The sequence below is a fragment of the Candoia aspera genome, chromosome 10 (assembly GCF_035149785.1).
Source record: "Candoia aspera isolate rCanAsp1 chromosome 10, rCanAsp1.hap2, whole genome shotgun sequence".
Classification (NCBI taxonomy): Eukaryota; Metazoa; Chordata; class Lepidosauria; order Squamata; family Boidae; genus Candoia; species Candoia aspera.
In genome coordinates this window covers 7,934,556-7,950,706 of record NC_086162.1, presented here as the reverse complement: position 1 = coordinate 7,950,706, position 16,151 = coordinate 7,934,556, and the positions used below count along the sequence as shown (strand labels likewise).

General features: G+C 47.4%; 2 protein-coding genes and 1 long non-coding RNA gene across 6 annotated transcripts in view; 2 read left to right on the top strand and 1 right to left on the bottom strand.

The window, feature by feature from the left end:
* Positions 1-2,006, top strand: part of LOC134503360 (uncharacterized) — a 209,110-nt gene extending 207,104 nt beyond the window's left edge. The window contains exon 2 of the long non-coding RNA XR_010068533.1: positions 1,834-2,006. This is a non-coding gene — a long non-coding RNA (uncharacterized LOC134503360). The remainder of the gene's footprint in view (positions 1-1,833) is intronic.
* A 7,270-nt stretch (positions 2,007-9,276) lies between these two features.
* LOC134503481 (interferon alpha-inducible protein 27-like protein 2A) lies at positions 9,277-10,112 on the top strand (the record flags this gene model as incomplete). Its single annotated transcript, XM_063312281.1, has 2 exons — positions 9,277-9,616; positions 9,703-10,112. Coding segments are annotated over 2 exons (426 nt in total), but the record flags the coding sequence as incomplete, so codon positions are not given.
* Positions 10,113-13,370: 3,258 nt separating this feature from the next.
* ZMYM4 (zinc finger MYM-type containing 4) overlaps positions 13,371-16,151 on the bottom strand; it is a 57,905-nt gene continuing 55,124 nt past the window's right edge. For all 4 annotated transcript variants that reach the window (XM_063312130.1, XM_063312127.1, XM_063312129.1 and 1 more), the window contains exon 30: positions 13,371-15,075. In XM_063312130.1, the coding sequence (XP_063168200.1) occupies positions 14,868-15,075 (208 nt within the window). In that variant the 3' untranslated portion in view covers positions 13,371-14,867. The remainder of the gene's footprint in view (positions 15,076-16,151) is intronic.

The following is a 16,151-nucleotide window of genomic DNA, read 5'->3' as shown; positions in this document are numbered from 1 at the left end:
TCTAAGAACTCCTGGATCAATTTCAGTCTGAGGTGCCCGAAGATGCTGAAGCACAGTACGCCCTGAGGCCACTTTGCCTGTCAGGTCCTGAGCTGGCATGGTTCCTATGCAAGCCAGGAAAAGCCCAGGTGCTTTCGGAAGGAACACGGGTGCAGAGGGGGGCCCCTACACTGGATCCTAAGGTCCCTCGCCTGCTCTGCATCTGAATGCTGCACTCCTCTAGCACCAGCAAAGCCCACCTTCTGTCTGTCAGCCTTCCCAGGTGGAAGCCAGGCAGGAAACACGACCAGATGAGCTACTTCTACTTTATTGTAAGGCTACCTTAACAGAATCTTGCAAGTGTTACCTTTTCAGCCTGAGAAGTTTGCAAGGGTCCCCTCTGAGCCTCCTGCCCCACTCATTATGCAGCTGAGGGCTATGTCCTCTCTTATCTGACCATTCCCTAGGCAGCATCTCTTCTCCCCATCCTTCAAGGTCTATCTCACAGACCCTTACAGTGTCCAAAGAAAGAAAGGGCTAAACAGGAAGAGAAATGGTGGTGGTGGTGGTGGTGGGGTTTGAGGTCAAGATTGCTCACTTGAACAACGGTGTGCAATCCTCTCCATAGTGGCAGGAATCCTGCCTCCTGTCCAGCGGGCAGCTCTCACCAGTTTGCCTCTCTGCTCAGCAGAGGGAAGGGAGAAGGACTCGCCAGCTCAGCCCTGGGATCCAGGGAAGAGCAGGAGGTGGTGGGAAGCTGTAAACCTGTTGAAGGTCAGCAGGCCTGGCTCCGAGTAAGCCGCAGTGAAGCAATCACTGTGCCCTCCCTGTCCAGCCGCCCCTGGCCCAGGGCGCCCTGCGACGGCCAGCCCTCTGGACCGCTTGCTGAAGACTGAAATCGATGCTGCTGTTCGGGATCTGAGTGTGGCTCCAGGCAATTTCGCCTTGGGGACAGGGGCAGGAACCCCCAGGCAGCTTTTGCGAGACAATTTTAAAGTCTGCGTTTTAGAAAGGTTTGCACTGTTGATGCCTGTTCTATTCTTGGCCACCTCTACTCCACCTTTCCCTGATCAGCTGAGACCCACTAGGTAGCAATCCAGACAAGAGACCTTTAAAATGTTTTCTCCGACTATCGACAGCGGCAAACCAGAACCAACAAAAAATCCATTGTCAGAAGGACCAGACACCTTTTCCCGTGGTCCTGTCCTGACTAAGCAAGAACCACGCTGAGACGAGGAATAGGTCTCTAGTGCTTTATTACTGCTACAGTAGACAGAAAATCCTACCAAACTGAAGGAGCGTGGGAAAACCCAGGCAGATCAACCCCAAAAGTCAAGGCGGGTCTGTTCTGTGTCTCTGTGAATGACAGCTCAAATTCTCTCTACTACGCATGCGCTTTCCCCCCTGGATAGGGGCCCCCTCCTGCTCACCATCAGTGCTCATGATAGGTCCGTGCCCAAGCTGGGAATCCAATAAAACACGCCCGACAATCAGCGGAGGTCAAAGGAAATATCTTTATTCAACCCAAGGCTGTCAGGTAACGTTGGGGGGCAGCCATGATGGACTGCTCTCCTGTCTCCCTTCTTAGAGGTTTTTAGTTTAAAGATTTAGCCAAGCGTTATCAGTGGAATGGAATGTATTAGCTTATTGCTATCCCTCCTGCTTTATCAGCGTGAACATCTTCCTGTGCAATCCTTCCTTCCTTTCATATTCAGTTAATAGATGCTTACTTATCTATAGTTTCAGGTAGTCCTCACTTAACCATTCATTTAGTGACGATTCAGACTTATGACAGAGGTGAAAAAACTGACTTACGACCGGTCCTCACACTTACGACCATCACAGCATCCCCAGGTGATGTGATCACAATTTGGGCACTTGGCAACCAGTTCACATTTATGACCATTGCAGCATCCTGTGGTCACATGATCACCATTTTTTACCTTCCTGGCCAGCTTCTGGCAAGCAAAATCAATGGGGAACTGTGTGATTTGCTTAACAACCATGTGGCTCGCTTAATGCCTGCAGTGATTCGCTTAATGCCCACTGCAAAAAAGGTCGTAAAATTGGGTCTGATTTGCTTAATGACTGCTTTGCTTAACAACCGAAATTCTGGTCCCAGTTGTGGTCGTTAAGTGAGGACTACCTGTATCCACAATGTCTATATAAATGGGCACTTTTATCTTTCCTATATATCTTCCTATCCATAAGATGTCTTCCTTTAGGTAGCTTTTGCTACCTGATGTGCTCATTTATCTATAATGGCAGGAATCAGCCTTTTCCTTTTATAAAATGGCATTGCTACTGCCTATGCAATCTTTCATCTCTCCTTAATTTAAACTGATGGTAAACATATACAATGTTTACAACATATACAAAACATGTACAAAAGGGATGCGGTGGCACTGCGGGTTAAACCGCTGAGCTGCTGAGCTTGCCGATCGGAAGGTCGGCGGTTCGAACCCGCGTGACGGGGTGAGCTCCCGTTGCTAGTCCCAGCTCCTGCCAACCTAGCAGTTTGAAAGCATGCAAATGTGAGTAGATTAATAGGTACCGCTTCGGCGGGCAGGTAACGGCGTTCCATTTAGTCATGCCGGCCACATGACCACGGAGGAAGTGTCTACGGACAGACGCCGGCTCTTCGGCTTTGAAACGGAGATGAGCACCGCCCCCTAGAGTTGGACACGACTGGACTTAATGTCAAGGGAAACCTTTACCTTTACCTTTAAACATATACGAACACATGTCAGGAAAGTATTCCCACACTATGAATGCTGCTTTACCGCCGCAATGCATTATCCCATCTGGCTTGCCAAGCTCCAAACAAGGCTAGTTCGGGATTGATTAAAAAGGGCTGTTTATGGGAAGAAGGGAACAACGGTACTAATTTGGGAGGGCGGAAATGGTAGCAGTCAGGTTTGTAGAGCATTAGGTATGTTCACCACCTTGAGCTAATTGTCAAAATAATAAAGGCGGGATCAAAAAATCTAAAGATAGAAAAAATCGGAAAGCCCTTCTTTAGACATTTTTTCTTTTCCTGTTTCTCGCTTTCTTTTTTAATCTTTTCGTATCTGTTTCTTTTTTCCAATGCTTTCTTTACGTTTTTGTCGTTTTCAGTTCTGTCTTTTTCCCCCAAAGGCTAGGTTTGGATGGAATCACAGCCTCCCCCGACCTCCCGGGAAGGCCGGAAAGCTCACTCTCACTTTCGTTTTTCCGGGCTGCGGAGGGAAACCGAAACTCCGGAGGCGGCTTCTATAAGGCGGGGAGGGAGGCGCTGCGCCGCAGTGCGCGCTGCGCTTGCTCAACCTTTTCGCTTCTTCTCCGCGAGCTCCAGGTAGGCGGTGCACAGCGGGGCTGCTGGCGCTGGGTTTTAAAACGCAGATCTGGGTTTTTCGATCCCTGTCTGGGATTGTAGGGTTTTCATTTTAAAATTTAGCGAAATCTAAGTTTCCCTATACATTGCATTATATTGCATGTATTAAGTAGGTAAAAATAATTTAGTTGAAAACTGATGCATTGTGTTTTTTGTTCTCTGGGTTACTTGTGTAGAATCTGGGTTTGAACGCGAGATCTTGGGTTTTTTAGGAACCCCCGCTGGCAACCCCGGTGCGAAGCCAGCGCCAGGATAACGGGCGGGGAGGGCTCAGAGGCCGGCGGCGACTAGTGGGGCTGCCAATTCGCCCACCCTTCCCTGGGCCCAGTTGGGTTTTTTCGAGCGGGGCGGGCGAGGGGGCCGGGGGTTACTTGGAAGCCGGCGCTTAGGCCAGAGAGACCGTTGGGTTTTGAGAGAGGGGCGGTAGGGGAAGCGGATTAGCTGCCCCCGTTTCTTTCGCCTGCGGAGGGTGGGGGGACCTTGCTCTTTCAGCCCGACTCGGAAGGGGGGCTGCGCTCGGGCGGGGCTGGAAGAGGGAGGAACCACTGATGCTCCGCGGGGGGGGGGGGCTGAGGGGGCTTGCTGGAAGGGAAGGGGGTGCGGGACACCCGAGCGCCTTGCTGCCTTCTGGCGCTGGGGCGCAGCTTGCGCTCTCGCGCAAAGGGGGAGAGGGCGAGGAAGGCCCATTTCAAACAAGATCGCGCGGCTCCCCCAAGAACTCGACCCAGCGGGCGAGGGGAAGAGTCTCTCCGCCTTCGGCCGGAGGACAAACGCCCGCATCCTGCTCCTGCTGGCTGGGACCGCCGGGGCTGCAGCTCCAGAAGAAGAGGGGGGACCAGTCCGGTGGGCTCGGCTCCCCCTTTCCATCAAGATGCGCAGAGAGAAAAAGTTGGTCTCGCTCTCCCAAGGCCTGGGGGTAAAAATACGCCTGCAGTGTTCCTCCCTGGCTGGCTGGCTAAGCGCTGTCTGTCTTTGGCAGGCCTCTGCGGCAGCTGAGAAAGGAGACAGGCGCTGAGCGATGGGTGAGTTGCCACCGCTTGGATGCCCAGGGCTTGCCAGCGAGGCCGGTCCCTTCCCCGCTCCCTGGAGATGCGGCTGTTTTTCCCCCATGCCTGTCCCCACCTCCCTTCCCTTCCTGGAATTTCCCCTTTTCCCAACTGGCAATGTTTGTTTATTTCTTATAAATAACGTTAAAAGTTTTACAAAGAACAAAAAAACTAACAGACTAACGGAGGGAGGAAGGAAGGAAAAGCAAGCAGGAAGGGAGAACAAAAAGAAATAGAAAGCAGCAGCTTCTGATTGCTTCTGCAGCAAATATGAGTCCAGTTACAAAATTGACCCTTCTATGATTACAAAAAAGCTCACCTTTTTCTATTACCCATTTTTTTCCTAATCCTCAAAACCCTAAGTCATAAGTGCATTTTTTTCCTTTTCATTTAAAAAGTCTATAAGCGGTTTCCAGTCAGCCATAAATGTAGACCGTTTTTTCTCTAATCAACTTAGCCATCTCTGCAAGTTCCATCATCTTCATCGGCCATTTCTCCATGGTGGGTAGTGTTGACTTTTCTGCTTTTGAGCATATAGTAGTCTTGCTGCAGTCATCATATATAAAAGCAAAGTTCCATTAGTCCCAAAAGAAAAGTCTCTGCTTTCGGCTGCACTTTAAGCTTTAAAATCTTCTGGCTTAATGAATGTATCCAAACTTTTTTAGCTTCTTTACATGTCCACCAAACATGGTCAAATGTCCCTTCATGTTGTTTGCATTTCCAACAAAGGTTCAAAGTCCCTTTGTACATTCTAGACAATTTCTCGGGTGATAAATACCAACGAGAAATCATTTTATAAAAGTTCTCTTTAAGGCTAGAACATAATGCAAATTCCAATCCTTTCAGCCACATATTTTCCCATTGATCCACATATTTTCCACATATTTTCCCATTGATCCATTATAACCAGGGGTATTTTTATTTATTTATTTATTCATTCATTCATTCATTCATTCAAATTTTATTACTGCCCATCTCCCCCAAAAGAGGGACTCTGGGCGGCTTACAATAAAATCAGGCTACAACAATAAAGGTTAAAATCCCATAAAAATCAAGCACATTACAAATCTAAAATGCAATAACTAAATATAAAATCCAAGAGGCTATAAAATTCCAAGCTGGTGGGAGGGACTCTAAGGTGTGAGCACCCCCAGGAATGGCTACCCACTTTCCCGCCCCGAGTGAGACGGCAGAACCAGGTCTTCATCTTCAGGGCCTTCCGGAAGGCCAGGAGTGAAAGGGCCTGCCTCACCTCCGGGGGCAAGATGTATTTTACCTTCTTCTCAATCTTAAAACCGGTTTTATTCATCAACCCTGTTTGGTTTTGTATCTCCATTTTCCACCCTCCCTGGAGACTTGCCTGCTTTCCTTCCATGCCCATTGCCACCTCCCTTCCCTTCCCCTGCTTCCCTTCATGGAATTTTCCCTTTTCCCAGTTGGCTATGTTTGGAAATAATATTTGTCATTGTTTTTATTGCCCTGAAATAAACAAAGCTAGGTGGGCACTCTGGCTCCTCAGTATTACAAACCTTCACTCAACACGCTGAGTAAGTTAGACTTAAACCTGGTTACTTTTTTCTTTTTTCTGCTGCTTAGCTTACTTGCAGATCTTGTTCCTTTGAGTGGCTTATGGTTCAGTTGTGTTAAGGAACCAGGAGAACTGGGTTATGGGAACACAGCCACGAGGGGGGTTCCTGGATCTGGTTGTTTGTGCCATCAGCCACAGTGGGTTGGGCCCACCCACCACGTGACGTCAGAGGTTCTCAGACTTCGTGAGACTGACATGAATTTGTATGCTCACTCCCCCATAATAGAGTGGTTTCCTTGGGATTTCTGTTGCGCAAAAAATAAATACAACATTTTAAATCACATTTTATTCTATATGTCATGTAAGGCATGCTGGCTGGGGAATTCTGGGAGTTGAAGTCCACACATCTTAAAGCTACCAAGGTTGAGAAACACTGATAGAAAGTAACATTACAATGTTAAAATAAAGCAGTAAAAATGGAAAGGAAAAAAAAAAAAGTAACCCAACCACAAATAAAATTTAATATACTTTTAATGGGAAGAAGAGGCTTGTTCACTTTTGCACAATTCTTGAAAGCTGGGTTTTGTTTTGAAGACAGCTGTTCTTGTTCACAAAAGTTGGGGGAAAAGGGGTGTTCCCTTGCCTTAAATCAACTTCTGTTAAACTGCTTTTAAAATGCTGCAGCTTGTGTAACCCTGGGAGACTACAGGTAGTCCTTGCTTAACGACCACAATTGGGACCAGCATTTTGGTTGTTAAGTGAAGCGGTCATTAAGCGAGTCTGACTAGTTTTACAACCTTTTGCAGCGGTCATTAAGCGAATCACCACAGGCATTAAGCAAGCCACTTGGTGGTTAAGCAAATCACATGGTTCCCCATTGATGTTGCTTTCCAGAAGTCGGCCAGGAGTCCCTCTTCTGGGGCGAGATGGGCAGTGGCAAAATTTGAAAAACAAACAAACAAGCAAATAAATTAAATGGTGATTGTGGAATGCTGCAAGTCATAAATGCGAACTGGCTGCCAAGCGCCCAAATCGTGATCATATGACAGTGGGGATGCTGTGACGGTCCTAAGTGTGAGGACTGGTTGTCAGTTGTTTTTTTCCAGCACTGTCGCAAGGCTGAACCGTTGCTAAACGAATAGTTGTTAAGTGAGGACTACTTGTATGCATTGCTTTTGGCTTCCTCTCTTTCTCATTTATCTGCAGAGTGAGGGTTGGGCAGATGGTTAGACCTTGCATAGATACATCATGCGCTCAGTGTGATTTCCCTTCCTTTGAAAGAAAAAAAATGTTTTTTAAAAAAGAAAACAGGCTTCATACAGGGTCTTGTGTTGCTTTCCAAGCAGCATATAGCAGCTGTGCACCACGTTTGATGAGTGTGCTCCGGCCAACCTCCATCTATGGTCTTGTGACCTCCCCAAGGATCGTGATGCACACTTGGAGAAATGGATGGCAAGAGACTGACAGATTCAGCACTACCCACTGTGGAGGAATGATGGAGTTGATAAGAGAAAAGCCACTATCTACATTTACTGGTGACTGGAAGCCTCTTAAAGATGTTTTGTGTAAATTTTTTTTTAAAAAAACACGAACTTGTGATTTATGGCTTTGATGATTAGACAGGATAGGTTATAGAAAGAAGCAAGGATGTAACTTTAGAGAGAGAGAGGTTAAAATACAATTGTAGTTACAACTGCTGTGAGGAATCCTGGAAGCCACGGCTTGGTGCCTTTTTTTTATTTTTCTTTACCTTTTTTATTTTCTTGCACTTCCTGCTTTTTCTTTTCTTTTCTTTATTTTATATTAGTTTGTATTTGTTTTTATCTTTCTTTCAAAAGTTTTAATAAAAATTCTATATATAAAAAAGAGAAATGGGTTGGCGGCTTCTCTGCAGCCTCTGAAGGGCCACAGGATGGTGCTGTCACTCAAGCAGACAAGACCAGCATTTTTGGCAACGTTTATGGTGGAGGTGGGAAAACACGATGGCTGAATGAAGCTAGCTGACTGTCAAGGAACCAGAGTTAAGCAGGCTGGTGTCCCTTTCTCTGGATTGCTGCTGCAATGCTCGTTTGGTTTTTGGTTCTTGTGGACTACAGTTGTGTCTGTCTAGTTAACCTAAGTCTCTTCCCGCCCAGATTCTATATTCGGTGCTGCAGTTGGCTTGGGTAAGTCGCTAATTCCTTCCTCCAACAGAGTGTAAATGCAAGTCCTTAGGGGAATTGGAGGGCTTTAGATTTCTCTCTTGGTCTTTGCCTATTACACATAGTCCTTGCTTACAACCATAACGGAGACCAGAATTTTGGTTGCTAAGTGAAGAGGTCATTACATGAATCCAACCCAATTTTACGACCTGTTTTGAAGCAGTTGTTAAGTGAATCACTGCAGGCGCTAAGCAAACCATGTGATAGTTCAGCAAATCATGCAGTTCCCTATTGATTTTGCTTGCCAGAAGCCGGCTGGGAAGGTCGAAAATGGCTATCATGTGACCGTGTGATGCTGTAAGTCATAAGTGCAAACCTGTTGCCAAGCACCCAAATTGTGATAATGTGACCATGGGGATGCTGCAACAGTTGTAAGTGTGAGAACCGGTCATAAGTCAGGTTTTTTTTAACACTGTCATAAGTCTGAACCATCACTAAACGAATGGTCCTTAAGCAAGGACTACCTGTAGTGTCTTCCATATGAAGGGTGGGGGTGGGAGGGAGAAGCAGACAAGCTGGTGCTCTCCAGTAATTTGGGCTCCAGCCCCCAAAATCCCTGAGTGTTGGCTGGGGATTCTGGGACTTCCTGTTCAAAAGCCACCTGGAGACTTCAGCCTGCAGCCGAAGCCAGCCTGCAGCCTGACAGCTGGGGAGGAACAGGGTTAAGCTTGCTGCTCAGGAATCCTGGGATTGTAGTGTTCATATACCTGGAGAACCCAGGATGGGGAACCCCCGAGCTATTCTCAAGAGGGATAGGGGCCTGCTGGGGGATCACGGACCACAGTCCAGCCACCGTCTTCTAGAGGGACACAGAAGGTCCTGTGTGGGCATGGTAGCGTTGCAGGAACGGATGGTGGTTTTCCAGACTGGTTTTTGGAGGGCTTAGCTAAATTGCTCCCTTTTCCGTGCTTCATACTCTCTGAAACTCTGGTTGGAAACTGCTGCTGGAATTAATCATTCTGCTGGCGAGCTGCATGTGGATCATCTTGGTTGCCCATCTTGTACCAGGTACTGCAAACTTGCAGAACAGAGAGGTGCAGAACTGACTACTCTGGGAATAAAATGCTCCAGAGGCCTTCAGACATTCCTTTCCTCCTCCATGCCACACCAACATGGCTGTTCTTGTGGTCAGTCTGGGGGGGGGTGTAACTTCCAGAAGACCACTGGGTTGTCCTGCTCTGGGAGAGAACTGGAATCTCTCCAAAGGGCCATTTCTGGAACAGAGTTGGCCCAGATCTGTTAGGGAGTATCTCTTGGCCTCTAAATGTTAGGAACTGTTCCTGGCACACGGGGACCTCAACCAGCTCCTTTGCTTCTTGCTCTACAGGGGTCGCTGCAGTGGGTGTCCCTGTCGCAGTGGGCGTTCTGGGTTTCAGCGGTGCAGGAATTTTGGCCGGGTCAATCGGCGCAAAGATGATGTCGGCTGCTGCCATCGCGAATGGTGGCGGAGTGGCTGCCGGGGGTCTGGTCGCCACACTGCAGTCAATTGGTATGCTTCCTGCCCTGGTGCAAAGATGGGTCTTGTCCATGAGGACTAGCGCCTTAATCTTTCCTCGTAAACCTCACTCTGTCTAGGGGCTGCGGGGGTGCCGACTGCGGTCTCAGCGGCAGCGGCGGCCGGAGGAGCAGTCCTGGGGGCCGTGAAGGACCTTTGCACCTGAGAGGCCGAAGATGAGCTGGTGGTCAGAATGCCTCTGAAGAAAAATCTGCTGGAAGGCAAAACTGCTCTGGCTGCATGGAGTTTCCCCCTGGTTGGATTATCTTAGCTTAGCCCCTTTCTTCTAGACTTGCCTGACCCCTCTGCTTACTGCGATTAAAATACTGCGTGCTGTAGTTCTTCTGTACTTCCGTTTGTATGCTACGTCGCAGGATGTCCCCGTCGATGGGTTCCCGTTCATCCAACTGGCCACTGTGTCTGGTTCACGCTCCCTTTCCCTCCCCTAAGGAGGCAAAACCCAGCATCTTTACCGAAGCCCCCTGAAGCACCTGGAGGTGCACAAGGCAAAAGCGAGTGTTTCTCAACCTCACGCAGTCGGTCCTGGGGAGGCTCTTTCCCCTTTCTGTTGCGGCTGGTCACAAGCCAGTAAAACTGCGTTTTCTCAACTGTCCCAGCCCCTTTGGGTAGCTCGTTCTTTTGGGGATGTCTTAACTCCTTTGCTCATTTTTATGCCTTAGAAATAGATTGTAGAGATTCTGGTAGCTTGATTACAAAGAGCTTGTAGTTCGGTGCTACGAACCTGGACTGGAAAGAACTAACGAACCAGGCAGCTGTCTTTCTGGGGAGGAAGGATGCAACAGGAGGCTAGAACAGAGAACAGCATTGCTTGCTGCGCATGCAGTTAATACCAGGAAGGTCACTGCAAGTGTGACACAGGGAGGTCATTTTAATGGCTTATCAAAGCATTCCAGAAGAAGGGTCACAATGAAATACCGTTAGTCCTACAGGTAGTCCTCACTTAAAGACCACAATGGGGACCTGAGTTTAGGTCAGTAAGCAGTGCGGTCGTTCAGCAAATCTGGAACCAATTTTATCACCATTGTTGTGGCAGTCGTTAAGCGAACCATGTGGTCTTTAAGCAAATCATGCAGTTCCTTATTTTGCTTATCGGAGGCTGGCTGGGAAGGTCTAAAATGGTGTCACGCGACCCCAGGATGCTACAAGCATCGTAAATGCAACTCTTGCCAAACGCCTGGATTATGATCGTGTGACAGCGGTGACGTTGGGACAGTTATAAGTGTGAGGAATGGCCATAAGCAGTTTTTTTCAGCACCATCATAACTCAAGACGGTCACTAAACTACTTGTATTATCTCTGTTTCAAATGCAATTGACCAAATTTATAATCTGTAGAATTGTTCACTGGGGCCTTGCTCTCCCACTCTCTGCAGTGATCTGTAAGCACAGTCCAGCAAGATATACTATAATTAATATTTATCTCTAATAAAGAGCCGGCAGGGTGTAGTGGTGGTGCTGGCCTAGAATGCAGGAGACTGAGTGTGCTGGGCCACCCTTAGGCGTGAAAGCCAGCCAGGTGACTGGGCCAGTCCCTCTCAGCCCAAACCACCGTACAGGGTGGTTGTGGGGAAAATGGGAGTATTGGGTATGTTTGCTGCCTTGAGTTGACCAAACTTTCTTTTTAGACAATAGAATAGTACTTTGTCGCATCTATCTCCAAATGCGTTGGTTTCTAATTTAAGCGAGCAGCTTTCTCTCAGCACTTCATCGGAAGAGGGGGCACTGAAAAGTGGCTGGGCCTGGGCCCTTCACGTCCCAAATTCAGGTTCCAGCAATGGGTTGTGGGGGAGCTTGGCCCCTGCAAGATGCTGAACTTGCTTCCTTGGAGCCCCACAGCAGAGCTTCGGACTTCCTGGGGCCTCCTGTTGGATTCTAGACTGGACTGTCTTTACTGGCTTCCCTTGGCTGTGTTACGGGCCTCGGATTTGGACCTTTCCGCCCCGCAGCTGGGTCTCTGGGGACAGCACCACGGGTGGGGTTATCAGCTTCAGCAGGGTTGTGCAGGTGGAAGCCTGGGAAATCACCTGCTGTCTAGAGACGTTTTGAGAAGCCTGTTCGTAAGTGGTTAGAAAATTAGACTGTTACACACCCAGCCAACATCTAGCAGTCCTTGGGCACCAGCCTCCCCACGGCCATGCTTGCTAGGAATTCCAGGAACTGCAGTCTCGAGGTACTTGGAGGGTGGCTGGCTGGGGATAGCTGATCTTGGATAAGGGTGCCCCCTTGAGAAACTGATGCCATTTTCCTGCATTTTGCCATCGGACAAGCGTAGGCCAGTCTGATCCCACAACTAAGCCCGTGCTTCCAGTAACTTGGTTCCCTTTACTGGTCTATTGAACAGTTGCTCAAGCTTACATAACACGATTGAGTCAAACCAAACCCCGTTTTACTGTTTCGCTAATTGGGGATAATCCAGTATCTCTGCTTCTGCAGAACTGGGGCTTCAGCTCTGAAAAAAAAAACCCACCACCACCACCTTGGTACAGAGGGTTGGGGTTCATTTCCCAAACCCCAAGAGTTGTGCTGTGGAGCCCTCCTGCTTTTCTTCATTCAAAGTCTCAGATAGACCACTCTCTTCCCCAACTCCAAACAAGAACATCTCTGGAATATTTGGAAGGGTGGGAGCTGAAGAACTCCCTACACGAGATAGCCAAGGTATTTCCCTCCCTGCTTATTTGTGCCCTGAAAGCAAAAAAAATAATGATTTCCTAAAGGGAAAGGTCAAGAATAGTCTGCTGGACAGAGAGAGCTGCACTTTGGATGGCTTCCTCGGCATCTTAGAACTCTGGGCACATTTCTGCGCAATCACACCACTTAAAAGTTTGCTTTTTACAGAAGCCACACACTAAGCCATATTAAACAAAGGTGCTTCCTTGTCTCAATTTTTTTCTTTTGGTAAGTGCCAGGAAACTATGTTTGTTGTTGAAATCTACAGGTAGTCCTCGACTTACGACCATTCATTTAAAAATGGTCCCAAATTATGACTGCCTCAGAATGGGTGCTTTATGGCCTGTAAAGCATTCCAAAATGTCACTCCACTCACCCACGGTCACAGGATTGCATTTTGGATGCTTGGCAACTGGCTTACATTTCCTATCAGTTTTGGCGTCCCCAGTCAGGTGATCATGTGTGACTTTTTTTTGGTGTTTTCTGGCAAAAAAATGCCCACTGGGGAAGCTGGATTCCCTTAACCACCCACAATTTTCTTAATGACCGCCATAAAAAGGATTGTAAAATGGGTCCAGTCACGTGGTAGCTCAACTTACGACCACGACTTACGATGGAAATTCTAGTCCCAATTGTGGTTGTAAGTCAAGGACTACCTGTATGCACATCCGATATTCAACTGCAAATTCATGCAGCTGGTAAAGGGGAAAGACTTCTGTGTGGGTACATCAGGAGGAGATTCGTGTGTGTGTGTTTAAAAACACCTAAAAAAAATCCATGTAATTCAAATTGGGAAATTTATTGGAAAAGTCACAGCTCTGCAACAACTCTTCCTCTGTTTGAGCTTCTAATTATTTGCCTTAATATTTAAAATAAAACGTGGGGTATCTGCTTAAAAATGATGGAAGTGGGGAGTGGAGGGAAGTTAGACTACAGGAATCACGTGGGGGCAGGTACTTAGAAAAGACTTGGTTCACAGAGATTTCTGCATTTCAAAAATACACCAGTGATTTCATTACAGGCAGGGGACAGAACAATCAAATACACAACAGCAAAAGAGAAGACTACTTTCTGATTTTATTGTTAACCTTTGTTACTGTTAAAAAGAATACCCCAAACACACACACACACACACGCACACATACATACACAAAAGGCTTTGTTCAATGCTGGAGAGACCAACAGGGTGTTTCTTTTTGCTTTTTTTAAAGAACTCTTTTAGAAATTTGGTGAATGGACAAAACTGCTAATAAAAACATACAATTTCTCCCCCCCCCCCATTTTTTAAAAAATAGTTTCAATTTTCAAAGGGATCTTCGAGACTGAGAAAAAGTCTTCAGCCTGAAGAACATGGTGAAATGGACTTGGCTAAGCCTAAGCACCCTGCATTTTGATAAAGGGGATTTCTACCCAGAGGAAGAGGGAGACAAAGCCAAGCCACCCATATTCTCTTTCAAATTTGGAATCTTATTTCTATGCCGTTTTGAGTGGAAGTGAAAGGACACAAGTCATGCTAACCAAGGATTATGACGCCTTGTTTAAAAGAACAAATGGGATAATGCAACAACAAAAAATTTGCAAGGCCTCCGAAGTCCCAACTCTCCTGAATTTGTAAAATTACTGATGGGTGGTGGAGGAAAAGTCGCTGCCTAGGCCGGCTGAAGAAAAAATCGGGGAGGGAGGGGGCACAATTTCTCAGGAACCACTTCTGAACATCTTGCTGTTATGAAAGCAGTCAAGTGGTTTGGGGGTGGGGAGAGAACCAAGTACCAAACCCTGTTCGTCTGCATGGGGTGGTTGTGTATGTGTGTGTGAGTTCATTCAGAAATGAGCTGTTTCCTCATCAAACCATTGTGGAGGTGGCCTGGCTAAACTTGGCTTGCTCCTGCTGCCAGTGTTTTCAAAAGCAAGAACGTGTCACAGCAGTCCACCAAGTCTCCCCCTCTTTGCTTCAGCTTGTGGCTGAGTCAGCCTTTTGAACAACCCAAGTTTTCCCTAAAAAAACAAAAATTATAAAAGGGGGTGTAGGGCGAGGGAGGGATCTGGTGTGTATGTTACAGATGGCATGTCCATGGGCTTCCGTCTACCTTCTGCTTTGCGTCCTACAGCGAGTGTTAGGCGACCCCATGGATCCGTGGGTAGCAGCTACATGGCAAAATCACCCAGGGGTCTTCATCTAGCTTCCTTTGCTTCCATGGTTAGGAGGGAAGGATATACACCACTGCTTTCCTTTTTAAGAAAAACAAATCCATAATTGTTTTTTATTCCACTACAAGCACCACTTGGGGGTGGGGGAGAGACGGGTCTCCAGTTCATCTTAAGCGAAGCCACCGAAAGCCCTCCGGTGCTCCTGCATCTTCTGCCGCTTTCCGTCCCTCGAGTTTCGCAACCTGCTGCAGCGTCCGCTGTGCCTTCCGGGGGGAGTTGTGACATGAGTGGTTTTCTGAAGTCTGGGTGCATTCAGTTGGGTGCTTTTTGCAAGGTGTCATGGAGAGGGAAGAGAACAAAACCCAAAACAAACAAACCAACAGAAGAGAGGACCTCCCCTTCGCCCAAGCTTAGTCCGAAAGCTCCGGATCCGAGTCCTCCGGTTTAACTTTGGCAAGTTCTTCGTGCACTTCCCTTACCATGAGGATCCGCGTTAACATGATGTCCAAAGTCCCGGGATCGATTGGCAGAGTGGAATACCACATGGGGCTATTGGGGACGCACGAACGTTCCGGCTGGAGGTAAAAGACGTCGCTCCTCTGCTTCACGCTCTCCGAACTGCGTGGGGAAAGAGAGGGGCAGCGTTTGCAGGCAGCCCGCAAAGAATGCAGAGTCAGCCAAGTTCGCTGTACTAGAGTGCTCTGCAACTTGAGAGACAGAGCCATCCAGATACCAACCTCTTATGCTCCCCTACCCCACCTAATGCTCCTACCCCTTCTTTCGGATTCTCGCTTTTTACATATTCTTTTAGTCTCTAATTCATGTACCTTCTTCCTCTTCGAGTCAGTGTTGACTGACACTGGCGACTGCCTGGACAAGTCCCTGCAGTTTTCTTGACAAGATTTCATTTTTTTTCGATAGTGATTTTATTAAAGATTATAAAAGTTTATAATTACAGTAGTGCCAGATTTCAGAAGGGGCTGCTCTGATCCCTCTGCAACGTATGTATGGAGGGATCGGCTGACGCTGAGTGCGCAGGGGCTTCCCAAGACCACCTGAAGAGGTCAGGGATGGACTGTGAGTGTTAGTAATTTCTCAGTTTGGAACTCAACAGCTGCGTTACATCGTCAAGGTGGAATGACCTATTCCTGCCTTTCCCCGTGTCAACATCTAGCTGTATTAGGCTACAACGCCTATCATTTGCAGTCACTACGAATACCCCCACCCCCCACCCGCCATTTTCTATCCTGACTCTGTTAGGAGGTTTTTCCTATCTTTGCCTGAAAGCTGCCTTCCAGCCACTTGAATCCAGCATTCCTATCCAGCCTTCTGGATCCAGTGGACACAGATCTTGACATCCTTCTGGCCGAAATGTTTTCCATCTTCTCAGAATTAAAAAATATCCAGTTCCTTCCTCCCTTCACAGGGCTTGAGTCCCTTGATTATCCTTACTCTCTTTTCTCAAACCGATTCCTGTTTGCATGAACCTTCTTAAAATACAGTGGCCTAGAAATGGATCATCAGTGGTGATCTGACCAGTGCAGAATTTCCTCCTGTGATTGAGAATTTACTTTTGGCATCGAAAAATCAGATATGGTTAAACGTCCATTTCCAGGCATCTCAGCCAGCATAGTGAGAAATGGGTTCATCAGCACCTGGAGGGACAATTTTTTGATGCCCGATATACTAATATT